We start from the raw sequence: 11,522 nt of genomic DNA on the forward strand, positions 1-11,522 counted from the left end.
CACTAGCTATGTCATCTATCAATTTTTAGAAGTTATGCTTGAAATCCATTGACTTACAATTATATGGACGTCGGGTCCGCGCTAAAAAGTGTCCGCACTTGTAAGGCGCTAAAATCGTATACAGAGCGCCAAACTCCGCTTTAGTCTTCATTTGTTCTACTGACAGCGCGATACTGCGATGACATTACAGTTTAAATTTCGAATAGGTTGACTTGGGACATTTTTTTCGTGGTTTTCGTATTAGACGCGTCGTCCATTTATTTGTAAGTCAATGTTGAAATCACAATAAAAATAGAAATGTTTTTACTGTTTTATTCTTTTTTCAATTCGATGTTACGCGGGTAATGAGAGCTATTTGGCTCACCTTATCTCATTGCAATATTCACTGGATATTCCTTAAACCCTTTCTTGTTTATTTTCATTACTTTTTAACTTATATATATTATTACTTAATTTTTTTTTTCAGACTGATTACATGTAATGTCTCCCATTTGACATACGGGATTCTTACCGGCTCCCATTTCCCGAACTGTGAGGTAATGAGAGCGAATGACATGTGTTAGTTTTTTCTTTTTTAACCAAATATTTTAGTTTGATATTTTTTCTGAGATTATCTAGTACCCAGATATGTGAAGCGTACGTTAATAAGTAATGAAAATTGAAATTGCCTAAATTATGACTTTTATTGTCAATTTTCAAAAATTTAGTAGGCTCCCATTCCACCATGCTCCCCTACCTTTTCGAAAAAAAATCATCGAAATTGGTTCACAAATGTGGAAGTAATAATTTTTTTTATAATACTAAGTGTCGTGCGCCTGATGATAAATGACACGCGTGTCCATATATAGTAATATTGTATGTACACTCAAATCAAATCAAAATAATCTTTATTTCATTGGAGAGTCTATTACATATGAAATCGCACATTGGTTAAACTCTGCCGGTCATTCGTAAGGCAGATTCCCCTGAGCTAAATGAGCAAGCAACTCTAGGGATTGCTCTTTGTAAATAAACATTTATTATTCATAATAATTTTTTTTCAAACATCATAGATGAGAGCTAAACGTGTCACGCGTGACTCGCGTAATTAAATACAAGGCTCAGTTATATGAATTTTATCGTAGAAATAAAGAAACATTACAGTGTGACGGTGTGACCTCCTTTCACCGTCATCTTACCTCTTTGTATCGCCTCTCTCCGCTTGTATCCTATCATTTTTTATTTTACATGTATTTAAATTTGAATTGTTCCATCTTCCTTCTCTTTCTCATTCTCGTTTTGTTTTCGTACGACGGTCACTCCCAGCTCGACCGCGACAAGAGTCGGATCGTTAATAAGCTAATCATGTTTAACATTTTATAGTCTACAGGCTTAATGTATCTATTTCTATTTCTGTAATTCAGTTTCTCGGCCCTTTTGGGGTAAGTGTATTTATTCATTAAGTTAGGAAGTGTTTTATATTGTTGTACCTGTTTTTTTTTTTAATTTACCTTTTATTGTTACAGTCTTACTCCTTTTTTTACAATTCTTAATAAATGTTTGGACCGGAAGTTTCCTATTTCATTGCCGTGAATATCTTCACGGCTAGTTAGGGTCACAACCCTTTCAACAGGAAGGGAAAAGAACAGGTAAAGTAAAGGCGTAAATGCAGAAAAGGGTCTGTAATATAATGATAAGCTCCCATGAGCTTGTAATTTCACCAGCACCCTTGCCCTTCAAAACCGTCTGTATTTTTTAAAGTTGGTTAAAAAAAACAAAAGGGCCAAGGACAAAAGGAATTTCAATTTATTTTAAACACTGTTTATTGAAGACAAATCTATGATAATGCGGTGCAAGATAATTTTTTTTCACAAACATTAATAAAACTGTAGCCCAAAGTCACAAATATTAGATTGAATATAAGTAGAACCGTAATAGAAGGCTTCAGGAAAAGCTACTTCATCAGCAACAGCCGGGAAGTTGTCGTAAAAAGACGCCACAGTCTGAAATTCCTGGATATCTGTAAAAAAGAAACGTAATTCTATGTTATCCACATTCAAGGTTAATTAACTTTTTTTGACGTGTTCAATAGCGAAAATAAGCAAATTTTTTGAGTACACATTTAAGAAGAATTCAATATTTTAAAGGAATTTCAAAAGACCATTTTCAATTTAAGAAAAAAACATTTAATCTGTGTCGTAATGCGGACATTGGCGATAATAATCAATATAGGTGTTTACGACAAACCCCGAATCTGTCACCTACACAGACGTATACTCACGCAAAATAATATCTTGGTTGGGATTTTTTCATTCTTATAGCCAAAAAATCCCCACCAACGTAGTATTCGCTACTACGTTATTGGGGATTTTTTGAAATTGTGGAATAAAATAAATTTTAGGAAGTTTTATTTCATAAATCTGTATTTAAAATATTTTCAGTTCATTTTGTTAGACTTTAAAATGTGATTTAAGTACTTATAAATTAAAATTTAGAATGAATAACACACACACTCATAGCCCCCGCACTAGGAAAACCCTGTGTCGCGGGTGCCATGGACACAAATACAACACTACAAATCACACCCAAACTCACGAGAGAAATAAATATAGGCCTTAGAAATATTTCTCCCAGCCCGCAAATCGAACCCGAGACCTCTGCATGGCAGACCAGCATGGTAACCGTTCGGCCACTGAGGCAGTTCCTGATCTATGACTCTAACGAGTGGTACCACAAAACTAGCCCGTATAGCATTTATGAGGTTAAATAACATGATCTCATTTCTTCATTAATTTTTGTAAAATATAAAAGCAAATATGTATTTCACGTAAATAATGCATCAACTTCCTAAGTTTTCGAGATTGTTACACATCGCAAATGAAAATATTTTTTCGTATATCAGTCACGTATATTTGTTTATTTTTTCGAACAAACCAACGTTTCGGGCCCTTTACAGGTCCCATGGTCATGGCTGGTCACAGTCAGCCGTTTCATATCGTACATTTTTTAAAAATCTTATAACCTGAAATTGACTAAAAAAATACCTGGAGGTACGAACACCGACGGAGAGATGACAAATGAAGCTGCTTCAAGAAACACTGTCATTTCCGCATCGTCCAGTTGCAGATCCTCAGCATTTGGGAATATTACAGTAACGGTGAAAGCATCTATAAATACAAATAATGACTATTTTAACTATCGAAATTGCCTAACTGTAGTAAGTCATCGTTAGAGGAAATGTATTTTTATTCAAAATTGATTAGAGCCGATAATTCGACAGGGACAGTTGCTTCAGCTGTACCAAGCACAAATGCGTCTGTCGAGTACTGCTGCCACCTATGGGATGGCTCTGCTACACACCAACTGGCAACCTTAGATTCAATCGACAAGCGTGTCAAGAGGCTTATAGGTAACTCAGAATTAGTAGAGGCGAAGCTACATAGCCTTGAACACCGCCGCAAAGTTGCCTGCTTATCGGTATTCTACAGGATATATCTAGGAGAGAGTGCGAGGGAATTGCAGGAATTAATTCCGCGTTCCCCTTTCCATCATTGGGGGACCAGACGCAGGCTGGGGTTCGACCCCTATGTTGTGGATATTCCAAGAATTCGAATGAAGCGTCTCGCTTCTGCATTTATATGGCGAACGGCTATGGCGTGTAATTCCCTGCCTGCAAACTTGTTCCCTGAACGTTGTTTCAACGCGTTTGGCATTTTATGATTTATATGTAGAGCAGTGAACATCCCATCAAGCTCAATTTTATTCAAATATCGCCTATAGAGTAACGGAATAAGATCCCATGTAAATGTACCTTGATACGCTGCCATCTGTACAAAGCAGCATCACACCGCAACGTTGTCGCAACGTCGATCATCGACATACGGTAAGGTCTGTTATTGTTTTGTCGAATAACACTCAAGTTTGAGTTGATAATGACTGTATAATGAATATTGAATACTTACAAATTTGAACGTCAGCAAAAGTCATAAAGGTCACAATAGGCTCTCTACCTCGACGGTAGAATTTAGCATATACACTTGGAGTATTAAGCCTTATGCCTCTAAAATTAAGAGCTATTATCAATTTATTTGTCCTTCTGTTTATGCTGAAATTGAAAACGTAACCATTAGCTGTAAACCTGATGCCAAGGCTGTAATTACCTTGTTATAATTATTAATAAAAAGGTCGAACACAAAGGAAATTTATTTCAAACCGGATGGACTCGAGCGAACGCCTTCGCCATACCGTGGTTAAGACTTTCTCAACTGAGCCGCTGGTAAGCTACCAGCGGCTTTTCTTCACTCAGACAGGTACCTCTAGAGCTTAGAGGTACCTGCCTGAGTGAAGAAAAACTTAAATAAATTTTCTCATAGATGGTGGTATGGCAAAAAAGTATTTAAAAATTTCTGCCGCCAAGCAGTAATGTTAGCATTACTGCGTTCCGGTTTAGAAGGGTAAAGGTGCTGGTGAAATAACAGGCACATGGGACTTGTCAACTTATGTCTCAGGGTGACGGGCGCAGTGGCAGTGCCCCTCAGATCTTTGCGATTTAAAGCTCTGAGTGGCACTCCAACTGTTATGGACAGGCGTGCAGCTTACCATCAGGCGCACGAATTGTTCGCCCCGTCACATGATATTATAAAAAAAAAAATATGAAAATTGCAAAAAGTACGTTAAGAGCACATCAAGCTTGACACTTTGTACTTTAGACCGTTCTTATCGTAAGCGGCATAGAGTTAGACTCTTGACCCTGTACATAGAGAAATTCGAAAGGTCCGCTAGTTTGTTCCGTGGCTTAGTTGGCATAGCGTCGGCACGGTTTTGCTGGAAGACGTTAGTTCGAATCCAACCGGATCAAAGGAATTTTTCTGAGTGTTCGATCTTTTTATTAATAATTATAACAAACTAGTGGAGTAATTTCACAAAAAATAATTGAATATCATAATAGTCAAACATCGTGACATTAAACTTAAAAATTATAGTTATTTGTTGTTATAAGTGTACCAGAATCTCAAGGCATTAAATATTAGCAAAATCGAATGACATTCACTTGGCAATGTTAACTTGTCACATGTGAATTCAATATATTACTTATGTCAAATGGCTGTCTGCTAAACCTTTTTCACTTTAAAATAACGATTTTGTAGCAATAATTACTAAGAATCCGCTTCTATCTCAAGCAAAAACCATTATAATAATGGTTATCGCAAAATCAGTGACGAAATAGGTGCATCTAAGTCACAATTCACGATTTAGAAGCGGGTCTCAAATCTTGCCGATTAGTAGGAGTAAAAAAACTTGATCTTTGAAATTTTAACGAAGCCAAATGACTAGTAAAAAAAAATTAATGCCGTAATTGCGAGTTACTTCAAACTGCAAACGTAAATAACCCACACCGCGACTGTCAAGTCACCCTTAATGTAATTGATAAATTTTTGTTTAATTTTAAAATGTATCAGAAATTACTTACACAAATTCATACTGATCTCAAAACATTTACGAGGATAGTACATTTTTTTGTACTATATTGACGTTGCCTATTACAAATTTCAAGTTGTGTAAGTACTAAGTAATTCTGGTACATCTGATATGTGAAATGACAATATAAAAAAACTATTTCATTGATAATTGAAAAGAATAGACAAGACATTTGGCTTTTTATTTTCAATCAACTTGTTATTGAATATCGTCAGAAAAATCTTGTTGAAATTATATGTGTGCAGCGCGACATAACGTAATGTTACGTAAACTATCACGCCTCCCGCGCCGTGCAGCTACCTCAAGAACCGACTCAGTAAAGCAGTAGGCCTGTAGTACAACATCGGATGTGTCCAATAAACTTAATGTTGTAATTAACTTACTAAAATTCTTCAACTCTCGTGTTCTTGAAACCAGTATACTTGATTTCAGTTAACACCGCAGTGAAATTTGATTTAGGTATATAGTAATTCCCTTGAGTTCGATAAACAGGATCAGGAAGAGGTCCTTTAGGGATGACGCACTTAGCGTGGTTATCGAAGTACTTGCGGATGCAATAGATATCGCCAATCTCACATGGACGCTCTATTATGGCATCGTCATCTGGAAAGACAATCAAAAATAAATAACGATCCCTGTTTAAAAGTAATTATTTCATAAAAATTTTATCATGTAATTTATTGTATAATTTTGCTTGATATATATATTTGCGTGTGATGCACTTTGGTGGCATGGCTTACTGGGATGCGATCGCGTAGAAAACCGTGTAGTGTTTGAGTTCTCTCGGTCTACAGTATTTATGCTGAGTCAGGGCCATTTCAGCACAAACTGTAGTCATAGGTACATTAAAATTTTATCAGTTCTTATACAATTTGTTTGTTTTTCTCACAGTATTTGTTTTTCTCGCAATATGTGTTTTATATAAATGTGTATAGAATTAATAATGAATGTTCTATGTCCTTTGATGTTATACTGTGTGAAGTGATTGTAAATGTTTTGTTTCTGTTTGTATTTCTTCTGTTATTATTTGGAATAAACGCAATTGGAATTTCAATAACGATTATTTATGATATTGCGCACTGTATGAATCCGAGACTACACAAATTTAGAAATGTCGCTTGTGCACTAAGTCCAATTTGAATCCGAAAAAATACGAATATAGCTTGTAGACCTAGAAATAAAATGATCCCTGAGACAGTTCGGACCGTCATTTCTCGGATTCGGAGCCGATACGAACCGGATGTAGTGTGCAAACAAAGAGTAATAAGTACCAGAACCACGTCTCTGACTACCTATTTACACCTTTTACTATTTACCCTTTATCTGTACAAAATTTTATTCAAAAAAATAATAGACTTTCTGGGAATGTAAATAATAAATGTGTGCAAAATTTTATTTACAAGTGGCAATCCATGGAGTTTCTTGTTCATTTTTATCAGTGGAATCTGCGGTACGAATGAGCAATAGAGTATAATCATTATGACGATGTCAACTGCAAAATTGCTTATCTATAAACAATATTTTAACTTTAACTTTGGCAAATATAAAAAACATAAGGTATGTCGTGGATGTGAATCTCCTATCTTTAGTATAGATTACATCATTGCAGGTACTGCTGCTTTTAAGTATAAATTGTTGATCGTATTGACAGCGGACTGTGACACTCCGAAAACTCCGTTATTAGTATTCTTTGTAAAAAAACGGACCTCAAATGTTTGTGGAATTACATCTTTTTGCCAAGTATTATCGAAATCGGTTACCGGAAAGTCCGCGAAACCGGATTCATCACTTAGTTGCCACCCTTAGAGGTGGAATTCTTCAAATTTAATGAAACCAATACTGAGGTACTCTCTTTTCACAAAAAAGAATAGTCAAAATCGAATCACAAATCAGAGTTATCGCGTCAAATAATCTTTATTTCATAGGTAAGCAAATTACACTTAAGAGGGAGCAGAGGGAAAATTCCTAATCTTCGATTTGATTTTAGAGGGGTATATCCACTTTAAAGTTAAAAATAAAATATTGTATGAGTAACTACAACTACACGACTACACGACTACAACTACACGATATATTCATCAAGCATATACATTAATCAGAAACATAAAACAATAAAGTTTCCTCGATAGATAAAAATCACTGACCTCTAATTTTTCACATTTTTTCCATTTATCCTCGAATTGCTACAGGTTATTAGGACAAAAATTAGATAATTAATTATGTTTATGTATGATCGACAACTGTTAGTACAGATTTTTTTAAATCCCTTTAGTTTTAGAGTTATTCCGCTAAAACGAATTTGGTACTTTTAATGCGCAAAATTCAACATCTCCTGTCGCATGTCACGCGAACTTCAGGCATATATTTGTTTCACAAATTTGGGCGGAGCTTACGTCAAAATTTTTTTGGCATGCTCCCTCTTAAAATCGTCATTCTGATTAAACTCTACTGTTCATTCGTAAGGCAGATTCCTCTGAGAAGAATGAGCAACAAACTCTAGGGGTTACTATTTGTAAATAAACATTTGAATACATTTATCATTTAAATTTAAACATCTCAGATCGAGAATACCTGAACGAGCTAAACGGGTCACCACCACGGATTTTTGTCATCCAAGTACGCAGAAGTTGTTTAAAAACCTTTAGTATAAAATTTTTGTTTCGCAATAGTTTTAAACCTCGTAAATGGCAAATGTTGAATATCAATCGGAATCTTATTATAGAAGCGTACTATACATTTCCCCTTAAATGAATTTGAGACTTTATGAAAACGATTGTCAGGAACATCTAGTTCCTGCGATTAAAATGTCGTTGAAAAAACCGAATACAAAGATACGACGTAAGCACATAGAAAAATTCGTGAGGTCCGCTGGTTCGTTCCTTGGCTTAGTTTGTATAACGTCGGGCACGGTAAGCTAGAAGACGTCAGTTCGAATCCGGCTGGATCGAAGGATTTTTTCTGAGTGTTCGATCTTTGTATTAATAATTATAACAAACAAGTGGAGTAATTTCACAAAAAAAAATTAAATATCAATTCAAGAAAAATTTTAAACATCTAGTTTATTTTTATTCCTCGTATTAATATTATGTCTGTCACTATTTTTTAACAACACAACATTTTCATAAATGTCAGTACATTTACGCTGTGACGTTAGTGTAAGAATGTAATTAAACTTATCACTCAAAGATACATTGGGGTCCAGATTGTAAATTGCCCTAACTGCACGTTTCTACAGAACAAAGATTCTATTAATATCGGCGGCATTGCCCCAAAGCAAAATGTCGTATGTATAATGCGTAACATACAAAAAAATGCAATCGAATTGAGAAACTAATCTTTTTTTTAAAGTCGGTTAAAATGTATACCAATTAGCACTTACCAGGATTCCCAATATAATCATCATTGTCGTCATAGTCATATTTTACCGCATTAACATGAGAAATTAAGAAACCACACAGAAATAGTATAAAGTTAAACAAGTTCATTTTGGTAACACTCTTTATGAAATGATTTCAATTAGTGTTGATCCATGTAATATATTATACGTAATTTAAACTAATAATAATATAGGCGTGAAAATTGAGCGTATTTTCGATAAGTGTTGTTCATGTCAAAATGAACAGGATAAGACTGAGTTCGTTATGTTGTTAACATAATTACAGGTTTAGATATGATATTATTAAATTAATTATATACTAAAGTAAATGATAATAAGATTTTTTTAAGACAACAGTATAGGTTTTCTTTTTGACTGTTATGGACGCCTTAGAAGAACCTCCTTACATAGTAATAAACCATCAGCCGTGTAACACAAATCGATGACTTGCTTTCTCAAATTCGTATAAAGTATAAATGTCTTATCAAGAGTGTTAATTTGGATGCATTTCTTTAAGAATAGGTTAAAACGAGTGTGTAAATATGAAGGAATTGTGATGTGAAATCAGACTGCAAAATTTATATTATATATATATATATATATATAATATATTATTATGTTATAAACATTTGTTATATAATATATTAGTTGCATGATGCAGGTATAGTGTATTAGTTATAGTGTATATCATTGACTTACAATTATATGGACGTCGAGTCCGCGCTAAAAAGTGTCCGCACTTATAGGGCGCTAAAATCGTATACAGAGCGCCACACTCCGCTTTAGTCTTCATTTGTTCTACTGACAGCGCGATACTGCGATGACATTACAATTTAAATTTCGAATAGGATGACTTGGGACATTTTTTTCGTGGTTTTTGTATTAGACCCGTCGTCCATTTATTTGTAAGTCAATGGTGTATATGTATTAATTATTATAACGTATTTTCATTTTCATACTTGTATACATACATTGTTTGGAAGTCTTTAAACATACACAACACACGCACCTATACACACACATCTGTTACAGTTTAATATGTACATATATACAATTATTTTATTGTTATATTCAAATACCTAAGTATGCTTGCGTATGTTGTTCCGTGACCTCACTTAGGGTCCTAACTGAAAATCAGCGCTGGGAAAGCATTGCGTTTTCCAGCAAATACTGAGTTTGTGAACCTTTTATTATATAAAGTATCTCAATATTTCGCGTTCTTTTCAATATTTATGTGAATAATTCCTGTTTTAATTTAATTTAATTTTTGTATAAACATTTTAATTTTGTATTTGTTTGTGTTTTTGTTTCGGGTGCCTGTAATTTCACCAGCACACCTACCCTTCAAAACCGGAACGCAGAAATGCTAACATTACTGCTTGGCGGCAGAAATAGGTAATCTGGCAGTACTTACCTAGACGATTTTTTTCCCAAGGTGCTCTACCGGATTCATTCCCTAGTTTGCCACCCTTAGAGGTGGAAAATTTTCTTAACATTAAAATTTAACGTGTGCAATACTGAGGTACCCTCTTTCCAACAAAAAAGTATCAGCAAAATCGGTACAAAAATGATTAGAGTTAACGCGTAACATACATAAAAAAATACAATCGAATTGAGACATTCTCCTTTCTTGAAGTTGATTAATAACAACAACCATTTTGTTCCATGACTTTTTACAAAACGTAATAAAGAAGGATGGCGACATCCCGTGCATTTTGTGACCCAGTGTTTTTGACGACGTGCATTAAGGAGACCTATCAATACCTGTGATTCATTATCAAAGCATCAAAAAAGCTAATTTAGTACAGCCTGTAGAAAGTTGATATAGGTTATGTTTATAACATTGTCCTGTATTTCGATTCAGATATTTGTTCGTAGTAACAGAAAACAACAAGTTTTCAGTTTGTTCTCAAAAATAGTGAAGAACTTCCCGAATATTGTGGTTAAAGAATATTTATTTCTCTTAAAAATATAAATTCACTTACAGAGAAAATTTAAGATCTTACTTCAAAACTTAATAGTAAAGCGCACTAAAATCTATACAACCATCACCATTCACTGCGTATTAAGAAAAATAATGTAGGTAGACAAAAAATTAAAATCATACGTTTTAAGATGAATTTATCTGCAATTAGTTCCGATGAAGGTAGTTGCACGATGCGGCCGGCATTCACACGCAACAAACAAAAACATGGATGTAAGAATTATGACTTATCCATCCCGCATCTAGATATGGCATAGACAGAATTCACTTTTAGGACAATTATTTAGTCACATTATTTATTTGTTTTTATTTTTATTTTTTTAACTTAACACTCGCATTTACTGTGTGTATTTATTGTTATTATTATTATTATTTCTTTTTTTTAATGTATTACTTGTATTAGTTTTTTTTTAATTTATTTATTTTCTACTTATTTATATTTATTATTATTCTTTTTTGTTAAAACTGATGTTTACCGTTTTTTATATTTAGGTATTTATAAAATGTAAAACTTTAAATTTAACATTAACTTTAAATTTTAAAATATAATAATTTAAAATTTTTTTTTTAAATTTATTTATTTATTTTTATTTTATTTTTATTTTTTTTGATCTTGACATATTGATGTTTGTGAAAGAATGAATGACTTAAGCATTTTTTAAATCCAGCTATCGTTTTTGCATTCTTAATGTAATTTGGCAGTTT

General features: G+C 33.8%; 1 protein-coding gene across 1 annotated transcript in view; it reads right to left on the minus strand.

The window, feature by feature from the left end:
• Positions 1–1,856: 1,856 nt before the first annotated feature.
• Positions 1,857–11,522, minus strand: part of LOC113228703 — a 65,744-nt gene continuing 56,078 nt past the window's right edge. Inside the window, exons 2-5 of the mRNA XM_026462061.1 lie at positions 5,841–6,060; positions 3,942–4,084; positions 3,024–3,146; positions 1,857–1,999 (exon numbers count right to left, since the gene is read on the minus strand). Of these exons, the coding sequence (XP_026317846.1) occupies positions 1,857–1,999; positions 3,024–3,146; positions 3,942–4,084; positions 5,841–6,060 (629 nt within the window). The remainder of the gene's footprint in view (positions 2,000–3,023; positions 3,147–3,941; positions 4,085–5,840; positions 6,061–11,522) is intronic.

This window comes from Hyposmocoma kahamanoa, unplaced genomic scaffold (genome assembly GCF_003589595.1).
Source record: "Hyposmocoma kahamanoa isolate Upper Pololo Valley unplaced genomic scaffold, ASM358959v1 237, whole genome shotgun sequence".
NCBI lineage: Eukaryota > Metazoa > Arthropoda > Insecta > Lepidoptera > Cosmopterigidae > Hyposmocoma > Hyposmocoma kahamanoa.